We start from the raw sequence: 22,441 nt of genomic DNA, 5'->3' as shown, positions 1-22,441 counted from the left end.
AAAACATTAATCAAACCCCATCACCCGAAAACAATGGTCTTTAGATGGCCTACTGGCCCTATATGATCTGGCCCCTGGCTATATCACTGCTTCCTTCATTCCATCCCAGCCCCAGCAGCCTCATGTTGCTGGAACACACCAACCATATTTCCACCTCAAGGCTTTTGCACTTGCTGATCCCTCTGCCTGGAAGGCACTTACCCCACATATCTGCAGGGCTTGTTTCTTCCTTTTCTTCAAATCTCTGATCTACAGTTATCAGAGGCCTATGGATCACCCTATCTAAAATAGCGATCTCCCAGGCGCCTGGGTGGCTCATTTGGTTAAGCGATTGCCTTCGGCTCAGGTCATGATCCTGGAGTCCCTGGATCGAGTCCCGCATCGGGCTCCCTGCTCGGCAGGGAGTCTGCTTCTCCCTCTGACCCTAACCCCTCTCATGTGCTCTCTCTCATTCTCTCTCTCTCAAATAAATAATCTTTAAAAAATAAAATAAAATAAAATAGCAATCTCCCATCATTCCCATCCCCTTACTATTTTTTCCCCCTAGGGAGACATTATCTGTGTGTTATTTATATGTATATATAAATATATCTTAACATATAAATAAAACATAAAATATACAAATATACATAAATATTTTTTCTCCCCCCGGTGTCTAGCTCCCCCTTTCAAATGTAAACTCCAAATGGGTGACACTTGTCACTTTCAACCTTGCAACTACAAAGCTAAGAACAGTGTTCAGTTGTAGTAAGCCCTCAACAAATAAGGGGCAGAGCCAATATCCACGGGACCTTTTCAGCCCATTTATTTAGCTGCTATGCACCCAAGGAACCAATATGATTTTTTTTTTTGGCATTTGCAGAACCTCTTAATAACTAACATTATTACATGCCAGGCCTTGTGCTAGGGGGCTCTACTTCATTACAGTACCTAACGAAAATGCATCATTACTTTCTACTTATGTATCCCAAGGCCTATCATCTAACATACAGCGTAGGTGGAAGTGCCTTGAAAACTATAAAACATTATATAAATGTTAGCTTATTAAATCCACACTGGGTCAAGCACAGGTACTTTACCTTTCATTTCCACCACTTTCTAGTTGCACGACCTCAAGCATTACTTTGAACCTCTCTGAACCGCTATTCTAGTCAGTGAAGTGGGAGTAAGGACAAGAAAATAACAATTAGTGACTTACATGCCTACATTTCCCACACCCCAAGCACTTTGCATGTATTAACTTACTTAGTTCTCATAACAACCCTATGTGGTAGATACTATTATTAAGTACTTTGCCCAGGGTCATGAAATTAGTAGGTACTGGAGCCCAGATCACACCTGTGCTATGCTGCTGTCCTTGGCATTGTAGCAAGGATGCCGAGATCATTCGTGTAATAAAGCTTTGTACCTGTTAAACATTATTACGCTTGGTGTCACTGTATACCATGTGTTTTAGTCATGCCTCCATCAGTACAGAGTGCCTTGATGTGCCTTCTCTGCTGGATTTTAAGCTTTGTGAAAGTAGAGATTTCAGCATTATCTCTGAACCCCCAACATCTAGCACAAAGGAGGTGTTCAGTAAGTCTCATGAATGTTAAATGACCATTTCATCTCTGTGACTCCCACACCTTGCACAGCACCTGGCACATTGTAAGCACCGAACAGGTACTCAGTGAATAAATTCTAGGAAAAGACGTAAATGCACACGGATAAAGATCAAGTGAAATCTGAATCACTGAATTTAGGGGTCTTTGTATTTTTTTCTCCGTAAAGTTGTCGGGTTCGAGAGGCAATATGAAATAGTGGAAGGAGCTCCAGAGTGACAGGCAGAAGCCTTGGGCTCAAATCTGGGGTACGCTACCACTCCTAATCCTGACCAAGCCCCTTCCCTCCTAGGGACTTTTCTTCCCTAAGCTTCCTATCTGCACAGGGGCTCCAACACTGTCCGAGTCTAAGTGCCTATAGACAAACTGCTTGGAAAAGCCCTTCACGCGAGAACCCATCACTCTTCCTTACTCTGCGCAGGACGGAGAGCTAGGTTGCCAGGCAACCGTGGCTGGGGCGGGGTCGCAGGGTGAAGGGCGGGGTCGCAGGGGCGCAGCCGCGGAGATCCGGGGGACTCGGCGGACCCGGACTCCGTGCGGTGGGAACGGTTACCTTGCCCGCTTGGGTGGCGGCTGCCAGGCACGGGTGAGTCCCGTCGTAGCGCCCTATGGCCACCATGCGGGGGCTGATTTTGTGGCGCAGTTTCAGGGTGAACACAGGCAGCAGCATGATGGCGGCGGCTCAGGGGAAGACGGCTCGCGGCCGGAGGCCTGTGCAGCGGAGCCGGCCTCACCCGCCGCGGTGCGGGGCTCCGGGACCCGCTGCTTCAAGCCTGGCAAGAACAGCGCGGGATTCAGGCCGCCCCCCCCCGCAACCCCTCCCAGCTCTTTCTGCGGCTGCGCAGGCCCACCTAGCCTCTTCTGCGGCTGCGCAGGCTCCGCCCCGGGTCCTTCTGCGGCTGCGTGGTTGGGCCTCGCGCCGAGCTGAGACTAAAGTTTCTCTCTTTGGTGGAGTCGCGTGTTTTGCTGCTGTAATTTTACCTCGCTCTAGTCCCCTGTAAGAACATGTCTGAGCCGTTGCACTCCCGGGACTTCTCCTAGCAGCACAACCAGGCTGCACCCCTGCAGATTCCACACACAAGTACCTCAGTCCCAAAGGGAAGTTCAGGAAAGGTATCTTGAATACCTGCTCTGCTTTTTGATTTAGCTGTTAGTCGGGGCAAACCACCGTAGTTACCTGCACTAAGTATACCAATCCTTCCAGGATAAATAAAAATCGTGCATTAGACTCTCATATTTAAGTAGTCCAGCCCCCCCTTGTAAAATTCCTTATATATTTTTAAATGAAAATATGCAAAATTGAAAAGTCACAAAACTTCCCAACATTCATTTAAATATACTATGTGTTAGGCACTGTTCTAGAGAATAGAGGTTTAGCAGTAAACATACTAGTTTACTGCTCTACTGGAGCTCTCCTGGCACCAACTTACTAGTCAGCAGAGACAAGCACTAAACAAGAAATACATGCAGTAGGTCATTTGGTGATGAGAACCATAAAGTTAAAGGAGGGAAGAGGGGTAGAGGTTTGGAGGGAGTGCAGTACTACATAGGGTGGTAGGGAAGAGACCTCAAGTGACATTTAGCTAAGGACTTGAAAGTGAAAGAGCCAGTCTTGGGGAAGAATGTTTCAGCAGGTGCAAAGGCCCTGAGCACTCCGTTTGAGTGCCTTCTAGAAATAGACATTTAGAAGTGAGGAATGAGATGAGTAGGAACCAACAGAGGAGACTGAGAAGGAGCAGCCATCGAGGAAGTAGGACCAGGATGGTATAGTGTTCTGGAAGCCGAGTGAAGACAGGGAGAAGGAAAATAACTGTGTCAGATGCTGTAGGTAGGTCTTAAAAGATGAGTTCTAGAATATTCTTGTTACCCTTGGATTCTGTAATCACAGCTGTACAAATGAGCATCTTTCATAAAGCCTACTGTTGTGTCTGACTAGTTGTAACCTCCTTTGGAGATCATGTCAAAAGACTAAATTTGAGGGCCTTGATGGAATGTAAGACCTGAGACAATGGCCCTCTGCAGCCCCTCTGATAGGCCTTGCTTCTGAGTCCCACCAGCCCCTTTCTGCCCCACCACCTCCTCTGTCACCCGTCAAGACACCACAGTTCGTAGCAGTTCCCCAACCAGCCTCATAATAGAACTTGCCCTGGCTTGTACCCCTGCCCTCATCCATCAGAACTTAATTTGCTTTGTGAAGTATCCTTCCCCTCTACCCCCAGAGTCTACCTCTACAAAGTTGTCAGCAAACTGAATCCACTTGGCTAATAGCTGATCTTTCCCACGAACAGCTTGAAAGGAATGAATCTCTAACAGATCATTTCGGGCCATCAGTTTTCGGACAGTCTCCATATGCCGGGCAGTGTTCAAGGACCTACGAAAACAGCGGTGGACAAAAAATGTGCAATTGGTGCCCCTGTGGAGTTTACAACCTAGAGGAGGTAAGGAGCAACAAACATTACACATGAAAGCAAATAAGATCATTTTATCTGGTCATAAGGCTGATGTGCTCGATGAGGCTCAGGAAAAGTCTGTCTGAAGAAATTTGAACTAAGATCTTGATGATAAGAAAGCAGCTTCCATTAGAAGATGTGGGGGAAGGGCTTTCCAGAGAGAGGCAACAGTAAAGGGAAAGGCCCAGGTTAGGTGTGTTCCAAGATCAGAAAGAAGATAACGTGACTGAAACCTAGTGAATGAGAAAGAGGTCACATCACCTCAGGCTGTGAACCACACCAAGGAGCTTGGGTTTTACTCTTTAGCGGCAGACAAGTCCATGGCTTACTGGATTTCCATGTAAAGCTGGCCTTGGCCTCCATCCACCCAGTGAAGCCTCACTCACTTGATGGACTGCCTTGGTGGCCTCCTATTGCAATCAGCAGCAGCAGCATCACTAACATTTATATCACTAACGTTTCATTTTCTACATGCCACCATTTCTAAGTACTTCATGTGGATGGCTCACTTAATCCTATAATAACCCTGTGAGGCAGGTGCTATTGTTAGCCCATTCTACAGATGACAAAACTTTTCCACTGTCACCTCCTCCTTTCATGACTCCTCATTGGTGCCCCCCAGTTTCAACCAAAGAAAGTTCAAGCACTTTGACAACTTAAAGAGATCAAATTCTGATCACCACTGGCCTCTGCAAGCCTCCTCTTCTGCCACCTCTTTCTTGCCTCAAACTCGATCCCTTCTTCGATGCTGTCTCTAGTTTCCCTGCCTTTGCTCACATTGGCCCTCTGCCTAGAATGTCCTTCCATCACTTCATAACTCCCACCCATCTTTGGAGACAGATTGGACATCACCACTCCAGACAGTCATGTCTGCGCCCATATTTAGGAGGTAGCCACCCTTTCACGGGTCCCCTGGCAATCACATCATTTGCCATATTGGAGTTTTTGAGTCTTTGGGTCACAATCCTAGTTAGGATCAGCAAGGATCCCCAGAAGGGTAGATAATCCCCATCCTCCTTGACAAGCACTGATCAGAGCAGGGGACTTGGGAAGGTTCTCCTCTAAGGAGAAAGGAACAACAGCCAAGAGAGGCTGGCCCAGAGATGGCTCTCCCTCTACCAACAGTCGCAGAGTCTTCTTTACCTCTGATGACTTCCCCCTCAAGAATCACTGGCTCTTCAGAGGGGACGGCTGTCATCTTCACGTCAGTGAGACCTGGGGCTCCTGAGGACCCAGGACTTGTGGGAAGTTGCTGGTGGGCTCTAGGCTGGCAACACTATTTAGAGGGTGAGCCCACAAGTGTCCCAAGTATGAAGTCCTGAGTTCAAATCCCCCCTCCATCAGTCACTCGCTGAGGCTCGAGCCCATCATTTAATCCTAACACTCATATGTATTGAATGTCTTCTCTGTGCCAGGCATTTGACACACACACTTACTTGCTTAATCCTCACAGCCACCATCTGAGGCAGATTCTATCATCATCCCCATTTTACAAGAATGGAAACAGTCACGGCAGGTTGGATCACCCAAGCCCGAGATCACACGGCTGGTAAGTGGCAGAACCAGGATGGCACACCCAGGTGGTCTGCCTCCAGGCCTTGAGCTATGAACTGCCCCACGTACTATAGTGTCTCCTGCAATGAACTTCCTGAGAGCCAGCGTCCTCTTCTAGAAAAGAGAAATATCTGGAATACTACTACTGGGGAGTATTATGATAATTATACAAATTAATATAAGTAAAACAATGCCCTGCCTTAATAAGGGCTCCCATAAATGGTTATTAATATTATTATGAGCTTTTTATGATTCTGTCTTGGTGAGAAGGCTACCTTTGACTTGTTAGGATCGTTATTGTAATAAATTTGGCGTCTTTTTTTACTTTTTTTTCCTCTTCTTTTTTTTTTTTTTTTTTTAGCAAGTAGCATTGTTTCTGGTTCTCTCTCAGCCCCAGGGTGGGGAAAAAAACCCACCTAGCTAGACAAGGTCTGGTGGGAACTAGGTGAGACCCGGCTGGGAATGCTGATTTCCCTGGGCCACCCCTGCCCCTCCCCCACCCCCGTGTCCTCACCTCGCTGTGTGAAGCAGCCCCACTAGAGGGTGTGCAGGTGTAAAGAACGGAGGTGCCTACACCGCAGGACTCTGGATTACAGGCCTGGCGCAGGCCTGGTGAGAGGTCCCCTCTAGACAGAAGGCCTCCAACTGTCAGTCATGGGGTTCACTTCTGGAGAGTGGACTGGGACAGGGGGCCAGCCGCAGGACGACTTTGACTTTTCTTTTGTGCGCTGCGGTGTCTGCTGTTCTCACAGCAAGATTGTACTTTTGTAATAAACATACACACACACTTTAAAATCAAGTAGTGTGCAGGGCGCCTGGGTGGCTCAGTCAGTTGTGTGTCTGCCTTCGGCTCCGGTCGTGATCTCAGGTCCTGGGATCGAGCCCCAGGTCAGGCTTTCTGCTCAGCTGGGAGTCAGCTTCTCCCTCTCCCACTGCCCCTCCCCCCACCCCTGCTTGTGCGCGCGCGCGCGCGCGCGCGCGCGCGCTCTCTCTCTCTCTCTCAAATAAGTAAATAAATAAAATCTTTAAAAAAAATAAAGTAGTGTGGATGTGGAGGATGTCTGTGAATTTCAGAGATCCAGATCCACAGCCCCTCCCCACCCTGTTGCCCCAGAACCTGCCTATGAAGGACCCCAGTCTTAAGTTTCCCCAGAATTATGGGAGTGGCCATTAGGATCTCTCCCCAGCGCACAGAGGGGCAGGGGCCAGAGACCACTGGAGCAAAGCAGGTAGCACAGGGTCCGGCTCTGTGAGAACACTTCACGAGCAGCCTTTCCAGGGGTCCCCCCCTTCAGCCCTTCATCGCCTGACCCCCATCACCTGGCTCCGGGATAGGTCTGCTGTGGGCCGTGGGGGTGAGGCTGTCTGTCTGGGTGTCCTGTTAGCCCATTTCACACATGTGAGCAGTGAGGAAGTGAAGAATCATATTTCAGGCCACTTACTTAGCAGCACATTACATATAAAAAACCAGAAACTGCTCCTTCTGGAGGGTAGACAGGAGAAAATGTACCGCTGCTACTACTCGTAATAATAGTAGAAGCTAACACCTGTTGAGCATCTATTGTGTACCAGACTGCTAAATTCCTTACTTGTATTATTATGTGGCTTAATCCTCACAGTAAGGCTATGAGATAGGTAATATTATCCCCATTTTACAGATGCAGAAACTAATTTCAACTCCAATTTTCTTCTACCCTGCCCCCCACCACCGACACATGTCCCCTAACTGGTAGGAAACCTGGTAAACACCATCTTAACCAGGTGATCAAGATGGATAACGAGGTAAAGTCATGTTATCATGCCAGGCATTTCACCTCTGTGGTACTTCCCCCTAAAACCCATAAGCCTTGTCTGATCATGAGAAAACAAGAGATAAACCCAAAATGAGAGATAGTCTACAAAATACCTGGCCAGTACGCCTCAAAACTGCCGAGATGATGAAAAGCAAAGAAAAACTAAGACACTGCCACAGAATGGACGAGATTCAGGACACACGATTAGGAAACACAATCCTGGACTGGATCTTGGAAGAGAAAAAGAACAGTGAGAAAACCGGGGAAGTCTGACTAGAGTTTATAGTTTGGGTGGTAATGTTGTACCAATGTTAATGTCGTGCTTTTGACAGACATACTGTGATTATGTAAGATGGTACCAACGGGGGGGGGGCTGGATGAAGAGTCTGCAGGAAGTGTCGCATAGTGCTAGGATTCAGGATGGTCCTGGGGGGTCGGAATGACTATAAAGGGGCACAAGGGAACTTTTTGGGATGATAGGAGTGTTAAATATTTTAATTGTGGTGGTGGTTACATAGATGTATATATCTGTCAAAACTCATCAAACTGTACATTTTAAATAATTTTATTGTATGTAAATTATGCCTCTAGGAAGTAGATTTTTTTTAAAAAATTGAAATTGAAATTAAAATTTTAAAAAATTTTACATCAATTTTTAAGTCACATACATAAAATTCTTCAATGGCTTCCCATTACACAATAAGTAAAATCCAAAATCCTAACTTGGCCTACAGAGCTCTGGTGTCCGTGAACCATCCCAACACACCAAGTGTGACCTCACCTCAGGTCCTTTGCACTTGGAGCTCCCTCCACCTAGAATGCTCTGCCCCCGGATCTTGTCAAGTCTGGCTCCCATACGTCAGTTAGGTCTCAGCTCAATACCTCTCTCCTCGGCCCAGCTCTCTCGGTGTCTCCCAGGCTGCTTGATTTTCTTCAAAGTGTTTATCTCTTTCTGAGAATATCTTATTTATTTATTTTTTGACTTGTTTGTTGTCTGGCTCTCCACACACAAATGCAAGCTCTGCAAGTGTCTTGGCCGCTTCGGATAGAGAAGCCCAATAACTAGCAGCTCCCCACACCCCCACCTAAAGAGAGAGAGAGAGGTAGAAGTCAGGCAGGTAGAAGCAGAAATAGGATTTTATCCCTCATAAGAACTGATCATGGAGAATGTGACTTCTATTTGCTGAAAAAACGAACTTCCTCATCCTGAATGCCTGAATCAGAGATTTGTCCATCACTGGAGAACCACAGGCCAAGTCCTGGGTCAGGCTCCTTTCATCACACGTCAAGGAGTAAAGCAGGCCAGCTCTTCAGAGGAGGCTGAGATGCTAGCCCAGGAATAAGAGCCGGGCAGCCGGGGTGAAAGACACCAGGACTGTTGTGCAACATTCTTGTTCTCTCCACGAGAAACATCTCAGCCTAACATCATCCAAGCACCTTCAGCAGTTCCTGGCACCTAGTGGGCGCTCTTGAAATATCTGGTGAGTGAATGATGGTCTGATTCAAATAAATCAATACCACATTGTATATACCTGTTCGGCAGGACCTACTACAGCACCTTACAGTCTTTTCCACCTGGAATGCTCCGCCCCCAGATCTTGTCAAGCCTGGCTCCCATGTGTCAATTAGATGTCAGCTCAATGGCCCCCTCCTCAGAGAGGCCTACCCTGAGTCCCCAGGCTCACCCTCTCTCATTACCCTGCTTTATCTCTCTCACCTTGTGGTATTGGCCTACATAACTTCTCCCCACTGACAAATTCAAAAGAGATTGTTTGGTTTTGTACTAATACGCAGTGAGAAGGGGTGCCTCTTTCTTTTTCTTGTTTTGCACCATGACACCCACAAGACCATGCCTGAGATTCTGGGCATGATTCCGAATATGATTCTGGGTGAGCCAGAGACTCCCAGAGAGAAGGGAAGCTATGGGGAATTGATTACCATTTGCACACAGATGAGGAGTAGGCCGCTTTTTTTTTATAACAACAATAAAGCAATGCTGGGCATCACACTTTCAGTTATGTAAAGTCCTATTCAGTAAGTTACATTTGAAGACTCTTTAGGAAAATAAAGAAAAGATTTGGTCTAGCATGATTCAAATATAATAGCCTTGCCAAACAATTCACTCAAAGAAATACATTTCGATTAATTTTTCTTGATGTTCTTTCCAACCTTCTCTGGCTTGAAGCATCAGCTTCTGATTCTGAAATACCTATGTAACTGACGTAAATTGTGACTTTTTTTTTTTTAATCTACAAATCTACTCATGACTGATGAAAAACTCCTCCTGCTTCCATCAACACCTGCCAAGCCCATGGTGGTAAATGGTGGTCATCAGAAGGCGTAACCGGGGGCGCCTGGGTGGCTCAGTCGTTAAGCGTCTGCCTTCAGCTCAGGTCATGATCCCAGCGTCCTGGGATCGAGCCCCACATCAGGCTCCCTGCTCAGCAGGAAGCCTGCTTCTCCCTCTCCCACTCCCCCTGCTTGTGTTCCCTCTCTCGCTGTGTCTCTCTCTGTCAAATAAATAAAATCTTAAAAAAAAAAAAAAAAGAAGAAGGCGTAACCAGGGGACACCTGGGTAGCTCGGTCAGTTGGGCATCTGCCTTCGGCTCGGTCCTGGGATCGGGTCCTGCGTCGGGCTCCTTGCTCAGCGGGGAGTCTGCTTCTCCCTCTGCCTGCCCTGCCTGCCGCTCCCCCTGCTTGTGCTCTCTCTCTCTGACAAATAAATAAATTAATTAAAAAAAAAAAAAGAAGGCGTAACCAGAGGTGTGCTGACAGCGACAAGCTTCTCTGCCAGGGCAACAAGGACTGGGAGCCTTCGAATGATTTTGAAATTAAAGGAGGCCGCAGAACCCAACAGGTAACCCAAGAGGTTAGCCCAGCACCCAAGGAGCAGAGAAACCGGCTCCCAGCCCAGCCTGCCAACAGGGTGCAGATCAAAGCTGATCGCTGGAGTCTGTTCCAGTTTCCAAGTAGTGTGCTCTTTATAGCCCCCTGGAGCCATACCTGGGTGTGGGCAGCATCAGACGCTGGCTGAGGCTTGACTCAGCTTTAGTAATTACCCATTTGGGTGGGAAGCCAATGGCTGGGGCACCTGCTCTGGAAGTTTGAGTTTTTCTACCTTGGTATAAATTCTTAGATCTGAAAGCACTGTGCAGCTTTGGAGATGTGAGCCTCATATCTTCAGGGGGCAGAGCAGGCTAAAGAAATTGCAATCCCGTTTCTACAATCATGGCATTTGCCAGTATGAAAGGGGAGAGATCACCAGCCCCGGCTTCTGACCATCTAGCCCCTGTTTGAATACTTCCCGTGACTGGGATGCCCACAATTCACACGATTCTCAGAAATCTCTTACTTACTTTATATTATTTACATAAATCTGTTTATATTATATATATATATCTTTTATATAAACTTACATAAGTAATCTCTTACTCGTGATACTATACTGAGCCACATATCAGTCTCTCTGTAGAAATAGATTGACTTCATGACTCTTCCCCTTGTCGGCTCTTCAGGTATTTGAAGATAGATCCTCATCCCTCCGTAGCTTCTTTATGCTGAACACCCCTAGGTGGACCCTTCAAGGCTTTCTTGGAATGTGTGGGCACACTTTACTATGACTTCTTGCTTGAGGAGACTGCAGATGTGATCTATTTTGAACGCTCCCCCCATCCCCAAACGAACACAGAAGCCCTTCCCCTCACCTGCCGAATTCTCCAGAAGCGACACCCGGAAGCAAAGATCAGGGCTTTTTTTTCTTTTTCTTTTTTTTTTTTTTAAGAACAGACAAAAACAAACTGGCCAAGATGCTAAGGCTTGACGGGTCCCTGCAGGACACAGAGGCACGTTCTCAACCAGGATTGTGAGAAACTGAACCAAGGAACTATTTACAGAGGTGTGGGCAGGAGTTGGGAAACCAACACAGGGTCAGGGAGCCGCAGTGGAAGCATTGACCACCCGCTATGGACTGAATTGTGTCCCTCCTCCCCCAAAAAAGGTATGTTGGAGTCCTCACCCCCAGAACCTCAGAATGTGACCTTATTTGGAGAGGGTCTTCGCAGAGATCATCAAGTTTAAGAGAGGTCATTATGGGATCATCATCCACACAGCTGGTTTCCTTATAAAAGGGGGAAATTTGGATACAGACTCACACAGAGAGAATGTCACGTGAAGATGAAGGCAGAGATCAGGGTGATGCTTCTACAAGCCAAAGATGGCCAACAAACCCCAGGAAGAAGGGAAGAGCATGGACCAGATTCCCTCTCATGGCCCCCAGAAGGAATCAATCCTACAGAGACCTTGATGTCAGACCACTAGCTTCCAGAACTGTGAGAGAATAAATTTCTGTTGTTTAAGCCACCCAGTCTATGGTACGTTGTAATGGCAGCCCTGGGAAACGAACGCACCACTCCTAACCCTTCCCCAGGGTAAGGAACCATGTTTCAGGAGCCCAGTGAAGGGGAACCTGGCTGGAGCTGCTTTCACCGAGGTGGCAGCGCAAGGAGGGAGCTGAGCGCTGAAGACCCCCACCATGCTCTCCTCCCCCCCCCCCCCCCCCAGTCTCCTGCATCACCTAAGCCAGTGGAAGCCAGCAGGCAAGGGAGGTGGGAGATGTAAACCGGGAATCTAACTTGGAGGGGCACATTGTCCACACTTCTCTTATGACCTCTCTGTGTGGGCTTCTTGGCAGATACGGCAGGAAGGGAACTCAGGAGGGCCTCATGTAACACTTCCATCTGACCTCTGAGAAAACCATGTCCCAAAGAGGGGGTGTGACAATGCAGCCAATATAACGCAGAACCGATACTTGAATTCAATAATCTGGATTCTCCGTCATGCATTCCCGCTGAATAGAGGGCTGCTGCCTGTTTCATCATTGCTGTCTTGTCCACTCATGCACCCTCACCTCTTTGGAACGCTGACTTCTCGGAATATTTAATGTATTATTGAAGCAGTAATGGTTTGATACCCTATCAAATTAAAATATATAAAAACATATATAACAAAGATGTGAAGAAATGGGAACCTTCGTGCCCTGTTGGTGGGAATGCAAAATGGTGCCGCCGCTGTGGAAAGCAGTAGGATGATTCCTCAAAACATGAAATATAGAATTACCACATGATCCAGAAATTCCACTTATGGGGATATACCCAAAGGAATTGAAGACAGGGACTCAAACAGGTATTTGTCCAACAGTGTTCATACAGCATTACTCACGGTAGCCAAAAAGTGGTAACAACCCAAGTCGCTATCAACAGATGAATGGATAAATCAAACAGATGAATGGATAAATCAATAAGATTCATACCATGGAATAATATTCAGGCCTAAAAAGGACTGCCTCCATGTTTCAACATGGAGGAACCTTGAAGATATTAAGCCAAGTGAAGTAAGGCAGACACAAAACAAATATTGTATGGTTCCACTTATATGAGGTACAAAAATAGACAAATACAGAGTAGAATAGAGGTTACCAGGGCTGGGGGGTGTGGAGGAGGCAGAATGGGGAGTTATTGTTTAATGAGTATAATTTCTGTATGGGATGAGAAAAAAGTTCCGGACATAGTGGTGATGGCTAGTTAACACTGATAATGTGCTTAATGGCACTGAATTGTATACTTAAAAATGGTTAAAAAGGTAACATTTAGGGCGCCTGAGTGGCTCAGTCGGTTAAGCGTCTGCCTTCGGCTTAGGTCATGATCCCAGGGTCCTGGGATCAAGTCCCGCATTGGGCTCCCTGCTCAGCAGGAAGTCTGCTTCTCACTCTCTCTCTGTCCCTCATCCTGCTCATTCTCTCTCAAATAAATCTTAAAAAAAAAAAAAAGGTAACATTTAAGTCATGTATATTTTACCATGGTACAAAAGAATATATTTTTAAAGAATATACATTGAAAAGGAAGTCCCGGGCGCCTGGGTGGCTCAGTCGTTAAGCGTCTGCCTTCGGCTCAGGTCATGATCCCAGGGTCCTGGGATCGAGTCCCACATCGGGCTCCCTGTTCGGCGGGAAGCCTGCTTCTCCCTCTCCCACTCGCCCTGCTTGTGTTCCTGCTCTTGCTATCTCTCTGTCTGTCAAATAAATAAATAAAATCTTTAAAAAAGAAAAGGAAGTCCCCCTCCCACCCCAGTCCTTGCCATAGGATCCCCTCCCTAGAGACCCTCCTGAGACCAGTTTCCTGGATCTCCTTCTGAAGACAGTCTGTGTATAAGTAAGTCCTCTCCTCCCACTTTAAGGCCACGGAGTGGTATTCCTGTACAAAGCCTTTCACATAGAAAGTGTCCGACTAACATTTGAAATCAACATTGCATTTTAATAAGGTAGAATACCTGAACTCCAAAGAATGAACTAGGAATGGTAGCATTTCAGAAAATCGGCCAAGTGTGTGTGTTCGTGAGGACAGGGTGGGGGATACAGTCTTCTCAGTTCAGCTTAACAAACATGTACGGAGGCCACACCAGGGGAAGGGGCCTTTGCTGGATGCTAGTCTAACAGTAGCCAAGAGCTATAAAGCTCTTACCATGTGGCAGCTGCTGTTCTGTGCACATTAACTTATTTACTCTTTGCAACAAGCTTTTGATGTCGGCGCTATTATTAATTATTCCCCTTTTACAGATCAGGACTCCCGGGCATGAAGAGGTAAGTAGCTCACCTAAGATCCCATAGCTAGTGAATGACGGGACCGGGGCTGCGCCCACGGAGTGGGGCTCTGGGGCCCTTTGCCCTTGTACAGTGCTCGTGCTGCCTCTCGGGCGCGCACATGTTTACTGAATTTCACAGTGGGCCCCGGGCTTCCTACCGAGAGAGGTGTGAGGATGCCTTACACGTAAGCCCCGTGCTCGATGACTTAACAGCTGCAGCAGGGGCACAATTCACCGTAATACAAGGCAGAGAACGGACCGATCAGGGTTAAAAGAGGAACATATGGGATGTTCTGGAGGTTAGAAGAAAGATGACAAGAAATGCCCTGTGGAGGAAGTAACTTCTGAGCGTGAAGGAAACCAACATTTATGGAACAGCTACCCCGCACCAGCCACTCTGTGTGATGAGTGCTCCTGACAACGTTATCACCCCCATTTCTCTGACCAAAATAATTGAGGCTCCCAGAGATGACATTAAAGTGGGGAAGCTGGGATCCTCTCCCAGGATCAGCTATCACTCAGAGCCGGTGGCCGCGGCGGGGGGAGGGTGCTTTCCACAGTGAGTTGCCAGCAAGGTGTTCCCAAGGCCAGTGACATCAGCCCTCCCCTGTTGGGCATGTGTGGGATCTTTAGTCATCTTAATGTGAATCGTGGCCAATTAACAAGCTAAAAGCACTTTGAAGATGACATTGTGCATATAAAGGGCCTGTTCCCACAGTTGCAGGCAGTGAGGCAGGACAAGACTGTTTAGGGCGAGGATTGTGGTGGTGACAATGTCTCAGCAGGGCAGGAATTCCTGGGGCAGAGGAACCCTGAGCGAGGAGGTTGAGCTCATCCATCAGGCTGGGTTCCAGGAGAAACCTGGCTGTTTCTAGAAGGATCAAAAGGAATCTCTTAAGGGCACCTGGGTGGCTCAGTCGGTTAAGCGTCTGCCTTCAGCTCAGGTCACGATCCCAGGACCCTGGGATCAAGCCCCGCATCGGGCTCCCTGCTCAGCGGGAAGCCTGCTTCTCCCTCTCCCTCTGCCCCCCCCCCCACCCTTATGTGCACTTGCTCTCTCTCAAATAAATAGATAAAATCTTAAAAAAAAAAAAAAAAAGGGGAGGGCGCCTGGGTGGCTCAGTTGGTTAAGCGACTGCCTTCGGCTCAGGTCATGATCCTGGAGTCCCTGGATCGAGTCCCGCATCGGGCTCCCTGCTCGGCGGGGAGTCTGCTTCTCCCTCTGACCCTCCCCCCTCTCATGTGCTCTCTCTCTCATTCTCTCTCTCTCAAATAAATAAAACCTTAAAAAAAAAAAAAAAAAAAAGGGAGGCTCTTAAAAGATCCTGGGAAGCTGCAGGCCTCTGGCCACCCTCCTAAAACAACGATGTCAGTGGGGAGCCCTCCACATACTGCTCATTAAGATGGTCACCACACGCTGGCCTCACTGGTCTCTCATCAGATGTGTATATAAAATAGCAGAAGGAGACACAAAGCCAGGGAATAGTTGTTGCCTTAGAGAAGGAGAACTGCAGGGCTGGCGCAGGGGAGGGAGACAGACTTTTCACTGCCTCCCCTTTTGTTCCCTTTGAATTTTGAACCATCTGACTGTATTATCTCTTCAAAAATAAATAAAACTAAAATTTTAAAATAAAGATGGTCACAGCATATCACTGGGGAGGGACAAAGGTTACAAAGTAGCTTGTTGAATGTAATTTAATTTCTGTGTTTTAAAAATGCATGTGTAAGGGCGCCTGGGTGGCTCAGTCAGTTAAGCGTCTGCCTTCAGCTCAGGTCATGATCCCAGGGTCCTGGGATCGAGCCCCACGTTGGGCTCCCTGCTCAGCAGAGAGCTTGCTTCTCCCTCTCCTGCTGCTGCTCCCCCTGCTTGTGCGCGCACGCTCTCTCTCTCTCTCTCTGACAAATAAATAAATAAAATCTTTAAAAAAATAAATATATATATATAGAGAGAGAGAGAGAGGTAAATGTGACAACATGCAGATCCGAGTAAAAGGTATATGTGAGTTCTTTGTATTATTCTTGTAAATTTTCTTTAACTTTGAAATTAATTAAAAAACGATAGAAAGATATAAGCCAAAATCTTACTAGTGTTGTGGCATTGCCACTGAGCATTTTTTTCTTTTTGCCTATCTACACTTTTCTTTGTTTCTTCCTTTCCTTCCTCCCTCTCTCTCTATCTCTTTCCTCCCTCCCTCTGTCCCTCCCTCTGTCCCTCTCTTCCTTCCTCCCTCCCTCCCTCCTTTCCTTCTTTTCTTTTGAAAAAGTAGTACGGTAGAAGTAATTCACCCTTGTTTTTTTTTTTTTTAAAGTCATCTCTACACCTAACATGGGGCTCAAACTCACAACCCTGAGATCAAGACGCACGTGTTCTACCAACTGAGCCAGCCAGGCGCCCCTAAGGTAAAACTAATTCAAATGCTATAGACAAGCCTCCAGTGTAAGTCTGCCTCCCGGCCGAGCAGACCCTCAGCTCCTCAGCCCCCCTCTCAGAAGTAACCACCACCATTATGTGTTTTTTGCCTCTCCTTGCAGATGTATTCTGTCCATATACAAATGTGGATATCTAGGTAGCCTCTTCCCACTTTCCCACCACAAATGATGGCATCCTTGCTGTGCACAGCATTCTGCACCTTGCTTTTCCTCAGTTAACACTATATCTCTTCATGATCCTTCCATATGGGGACATATGGGGCTACCTCATGTCTTTAAGGGCTGCCTAGAATTCCATTGCATTGATGTGTCATAATTCTTTGAACCAGTCCCTATTGTCATACACAGTGCTTTTCCAATCTTTTATAAGCAAAATTACAATGAATTGCACCCACTTCTTCATGCACACTGTGTAAATAAATATATAGGATAATTTCCCACAAGTGGAGGTGCTCCGTGGAAGTCCACATGCCTTCCCCATTGTGGATGTGACTGTGGTTGGCCCGCAGGCTGCGCATGCCTGGCTCCTCACTGCCTCTGCACACACATACTTCACATTTTCGGATCTCTGCCAATCAGATAGACTTTTTTTAAATGATATCTGGTTGTAGTTTTAATTTGCACTTCTATTATTATAAGCGTAGATGAGTATCTTATCACTTGCTCTAAAAGCCATTTGTGTTATTCTGTCATCTCTCTCTGCATGTAGATGAGTGGTCTAAATCCTCTACCACAGACCTAGCCTTCCTACAGAGAAACCCATGGCATTAATCCCAGGCTGAGCCCTCTTTGGACCCCTCTGGGGACTGAAAAGAATAGGATCTGCATCTCCTGGTGCATCTGGACCAGACCCATCCCAGTGAACAGTCTCCTTTTGGGTTTACTAGCTGTAAACCAAGGGCGATAATTTACCATGGGAGCTGGGAACGTGACTCAGCTCAGGCCCAGGCCCAGGCCAGCACCTCTGCCCCCTCTCTGAGCCGCCAGCAGCCGGTGCCCGGCCCAGGGCAAGCCTGTCCTGGGACTTTGCAGCGTGCCGCCTGCCCATCCTTGAAGAACAGAACTTCTTAGTCCCTCTGGGTTGCTGTTTTCTCCCCAAGTCTTTAAAAAGCTGTGGTGGGAACAGAACGCTTCATTCAGAGGAGGCCCTGAAAGGCCCTTTTGTGCTGCATCCGGTCTAGGAACAAGCTCAGTGTTCTCTGAAGGAGAAAAGACTTGGACAAAAGCTGGCATCCTGAGAACCCTGGAGGTCAGGCCCTCGTTAATTAGCCACTGGCGTCCCTGCCTCATTAGTATGCAAGCACAGGCAGAGAGGAGCTGCTGCTTCTCCAAGCTGCCCCTAGAACCACCTCCGTGCAGAGGTTGCTGTTAGAGATGGGATTTTTTTTTTCTCCATCCAACACTTGCAGGGAGATTTCTACAGATAGGGGTTTTTTCTACCACGGGACCTGGCTGATGTGGGTCATCACCGGGCTGTCGGTCATTATCTTGATCATGCCCTTCTTGTAGACAGAGCCCAGGGTTTGGAAACAAATAGACTAGGATTCAGATCCCCACTCTGCCCCTTCCTGGCTGGGTGACCTTAGCAGATGACCTCTCGGGGCCAGTGTTCTCCTCACAAATATGGATTTACAATAGTACCCACTGCACGGGTAATGTAGTGGTGTCTTGGGACACAGAAAATGTGCAGAAAGGGGATTTGAAGATCACAGAAGAACAGAATTAGAAGGGATTCATTTGCCAGGCTTTTCCTTTAAGATCAACCTAGGGAAATAACCACTGAGTTCTAAAAAAAACGCAATCAAAAAATCCTAACATATCCTTTCGGGTTGACATTCAGAAACTTCTTATTACGCTATTACCTTCAGGGTAAACAGTTAAAAAGTAAAATCAATCTGTCAGTCAATCCTTGCGCTCACTCTGAGGGCCCCCTGTGAGCAGGCTCCTATCCGCTTCCTTGCCTCGCATCCACCACTCAGCCTGGGGCTGTGTTAGGGGGTGAGGACAGGTCATCCTGAGATGGGCTACTTTGGCATGAAGACTATGTTGAGCTGAAGGCGATCAAGACCCTGCGGGCTCAAGAGAAACTCTGCCCCTCCTCCAATTACCTAGAAGAATCTGAATTGGGGGTCTTTTACAGCATAAGGGTTATTACCAGAGCTAAATTTTATCTGAGTGACATCTGTATGGCAGGGTAACCATCTAATTACTGAACATCTGCTTTTCTTCTTATGGCCCCATAAAGTGCATTCCTTCACTCTGAAGTCCCAGGCCCCTACCCACTTCTCCCTCAGTTCGGGATGACACACATGCTTCATTTTGCCGGACTGTCTTTGGAATTTCCACGTGTGTGTGGATTCCCCCAGCCCTACGCTATTAAGTTTGATTTTCTATTAACCTGTCTCAAGTCAATTTAATTCTTAGTCTAGCTAGAAGGACATTTGGGGGGACAGGAATTCTTGCTCCCACCCTGCCCCCTCTGACAGCTCCGAGGCCCCTGCCAGTGGGCATCTCTCAGGTGTGTGAACACTTAGAGCTCCCTTATATACCTCCTCCAGCCCCTGATCGTGGAAGCTCCTTCTACCTAGACTATCTCCCCCCACTCTCCTTTTCGCTCTGGCTAACTCCTGCTCAACTACAGGTTTCAGCTGAAGCATTCACTTATTTAGGATGGGAGGGGGGCGCTGAGGGGGCCTGAACCCCCAGATAGGTTATTTGCTCCTATGACCCTCTCTCCAAAGGTTCTGTCTTGTTACGTGTGCTGCACGTGTGGTTCTGACTCCCTGGGCTGCAGGAGCCCCACCAGGCTGCATGCCTAGAGCCGGCGCTGTGACTTACTGTGACTGGCACCTGGAAGGGCTCACGGCGTGTTTGCGAAGGAAGAAAAGGGGAACAGAAAGGAGGGAAGGAAAGGACAGGTTGGTGGGGAGACGTGAATATACGGAGGGGCTTTCTGGAATCCCGCAGCAGAGGGCAGGCAGCCTCTTGTTCATTTCCCATCTGGGTAAAGCCCCCTGGAGATGGGGAGAGGTTGGGACAGATACAGTGGTGGCGCTTGAAGAAACAAGCCCTTTGAAATCCCCTTCTGAACTTTGCTGGGTACTTACTCTTAGAAGCTTCAAAGTTGTTTACAAACCCTAATTACCCCCACACGCTGTGGCCCCAGGCAGCCACCAAACTTGGCCTCAACGTTCCTGTGTGCAAATTAGGAAACTGAGCCCCACGGTTAAGTTCTTGCCTGGGCCCCAAAGAGGAAATGAGCCTGAAGGGCTGCTCGTGTTCTCAGGAAACTACCCAGCAGAGCAAGAGCTAGAAGCTGAGAGTACTTTGGGCCTCAGTTTACCTATATGAGTGAGGGGACACTCCCTGCTCTACAATTCTTTAATTCTCTGCTGTGGATTTACCCAGCCCAGGGGTTATAACGAGACAGCACCCAGGCAGGCCACATTTGGACCTCAAACGTGTGATGCTTTTTATTTTCTTCTCAGTTTTCTTTCTTTTTTTTTTTTTAATAGAAGATTTTGTAGAAAAATGGAAGTTTGAGGATTCTCTTGAAAGATCAGAAGGCCTGGCAACACTGGACCCACAGGTGCCAGCACCACAGGTGTGAGGCTAGCTGGAGCTGAACGGTGGCTCCCTCCTTTATTTACACGGGGCACACGTATGCCACCTTGCCACAGACCCCAGCGTTCCCTCTTGTCTCTGACCTAGCTTCCTTCACTCATTCATGAAACCTGCTGAACCTTCTTGGCATTTGAATCAAAGCTCTTGAACTATCTCTTCCCCCTTAGTTACTATCTCTAGCTGCATTGGCCTTTTCTGGGTTTCTTGTAAAAACCAAACTCTTTTCAGCCACAGGACCCTTGCATATGCTGTTCTGTCAGCCTGGAACACCCTTCCCCAACAACTCTCAGTGGAAGGATCACCTCCTCTGTCTGAATTGGGTTTCCCTTAATATATCTAGAGTTATCTCACATGCCACATCACACCTCGTAATTATTCATGGGTGTGCTTACTTGCTAGTCTTCTATCTCCCCTATTAAAATACAAACTCTTGGAGGGCACAAACTTGCTTGGTGTTATTGGTTGCTCTGTCTGCTGCATGCAGCCCAAAACCTGGCGCCCCTTGGGAACTTGGTAAATATTTGTGGCATGAATGTGTGAATGAATGCATGAGTGGGACCCTGCCAGGCCCACTGGATGTCCATTCGATGGAAAGTGGCCAGTCATTGCTGTCTTCCTGCAGGGCTGATAAGATGCCGTTTTCCCAGCTTCCTTGTGGCATTCACTCAGGCCCATGTCTGCAGGCACATGTGCTCCCTTTTCCAGAAGCCCTCAGATAAAAGGTGAGTGAGAATGCTTCGGGGTGTTTGCATTCAAACCCAGATACATGTGTCAGGCAAGGACAGATGACTAAAGCCATCGAAGAGACAGCAAGACTACAGAGTACAAAATGAGGTTTCTTCCAGGTGCAGAAAAAGAGGCCTGGCTTGAATTAAATCTATAAAGTCCCAAAGTGGATGCAGAGGGGGAGGGATGATGGACACCCAACCTCAACTATGAGGAAAAGGAGAGTCTCCCTTGAAGTTTAAAAGAGTTTAAGGCAAAGAAAAGCCACCTCCCTCAACCTACTTTATGCAAAGGACCTTATGATTTCTTCTACCCCAAGACATAGGATGAGCCAAGAATAAAAACGGGTTTAAGAAAGTTTCAGGGGCACCTGGGGGGCTCAGTCAGTTAAGCATCTGACTTCAGCTCAGGTCATGATCTCAGGGTCTTGGGATCGAGCCCCACGTCGGGCTCCCCACTCAGCAGGGATTCTGCTTGTCCTTCTGCCCCTCCCCCAACTTGTGTTTGCTCTCTCTCTCAAATAAATAAATAAAATCTTTAAAAAAAAAAAAAAACCCACAAGAACTAAACAAACAAAAGAACCCACAAAACTACTGGTAATGCTCCCATAAAAGGAATAGGCTGTCACCAGAGGTAATGAGTTCCCTGTCACTGGAGGAATACAAGTGAAACCTTGGAAGCCATTTTTATGACTCTTGTACGTGGGATTCTAGCATCAAGTACTGCTGAGGTTTTTCACTTGGTGGTTGTGAATAGGAGAGTACTCAGACCCTCTGACATTGTATGTAAAATTTTTTCTGGATGAGCATCTTCTTTTTCATTATGCAAAATGTTGATAAGTTTTTTAGCTTCTCAAAAGGGTTTATGACTCAAAAAAGATTAAAAGTCATTGAGAGGAACTGATGAGGGCACCGTTTTCCCAAACTGGCTACACACCAGAATCATCTGAGGAGTTAAAAAAATATGAGACCCTCTCGAACTCCCACTCCAAGTTCACTGCATCAGAATACCCCCCCCAAATTGTGTTTTTTAAAGGGTCTCACTGGGTAATTCTGATTACCTCAACCAAGCACTGGTCTGAAGTCTCTAAAAAATAGTAACGAAAGGCCTCGGTGAATTTTAAGCACTGTTGCACCCCCAGAGCTTTAGAGTTCCAAGACAGAGGTCACAAAACAGGGCCCCATGGGCTACTCTGGCTTATGAGTGTGTTTTTTCAAGAGGAGGGTATTTAAAAATAATAAACAACTTTGGTCAATGGTTAAAAATTGGAATCGTTCACACACACACACAATTCAGACTTCCAACATCTCCTATAAAATGCAACACATTTCTCCTATAAATCCCCTAGAAAAGAACTGACAAAATTAAACCCTAATTCCCAAATCTCAATATTCCGCTGAAGCTTACTGTGTTTGCCACAGTCCCCATCACTCCCTGTTACGTACAGTCAGCTTACTTTGCTCTTGTGAGTTAACTGCCTAGTCCCTGCAGGCACTTTAGTCGGAGACCCCTATTTGAAGCTTCCCCAGAAATTCACCAGCTTGAGAGATTGTTGACTCCAAGGTGTTTCCCAAAATGAGACAGAGGCTGTCTGTTCCTGGCTGAGCTGGGAACTGAGGGGCCG

The 22,441-nt window shown here is 47.2% G+C and overlaps 2 protein-coding genes across 5 annotated transcripts in view; one reads left to right on the top strand and one right to left on the bottom strand.

Annotated features, from left to right (window-relative positions):
- Nucleotides 1-2,425, bottom strand: part of BBS2 (Bardet-Biedl syndrome 2) — a 31,432-nt gene extending 29,007 nt beyond the window's left edge. Inside the window, exon 1 of the mRNA XM_036068942.2 lies at nucleotides 2,158-2,425. Within this exon, the coding sequence (XP_035924835.1) occupies nucleotides 2,158-2,274 (117 nt within the window). The 5' untranslated portion in view covers nucleotides 2,275-2,425. The remainder of the gene's footprint in view (nucleotides 1-2,157) is intronic.
- The window catches only part of LOC118520779 (metallothionein-4), a 34,516-nt gene continuing 14,143 nt past the window's right edge, over nucleotides 2,069-22,441 (top strand). For 3 of the 4 annotated variants that reach the window (XM_078062959.1, XM_036068946.2, XM_078062958.1), the window contains exons 1-5: nucleotides 2,069-2,190; nucleotides 3,893-4,042; nucleotides 5,508-5,603; nucleotides 16,347-16,437; nucleotides 20,714-20,813. The gene's annotated coding sequence lies outside the window, so the exon portion shown is untranslated. The remainder of the gene's footprint in view (nucleotides 2,191-3,892; nucleotides 4,043-5,507; nucleotides 5,604-16,346; nucleotides 16,438-20,713; nucleotides 20,814-22,441) is intronic. The other variant, XM_078062960.1, reaches the window with a different exon arrangement.

This window comes from Halichoerus grypus, chromosome 15, assembly GCF_964656455.1.
Source record: "Halichoerus grypus chromosome 15, mHalGry1.hap1.1, whole genome shotgun sequence".
NCBI classification, from domain to species: Eukaryota; Metazoa; Chordata; class Mammalia; order Carnivora; family Phocidae; genus Halichoerus; species Halichoerus grypus.
This window is presented reverse-complemented; position numbering and strand designations above follow the sequence as displayed.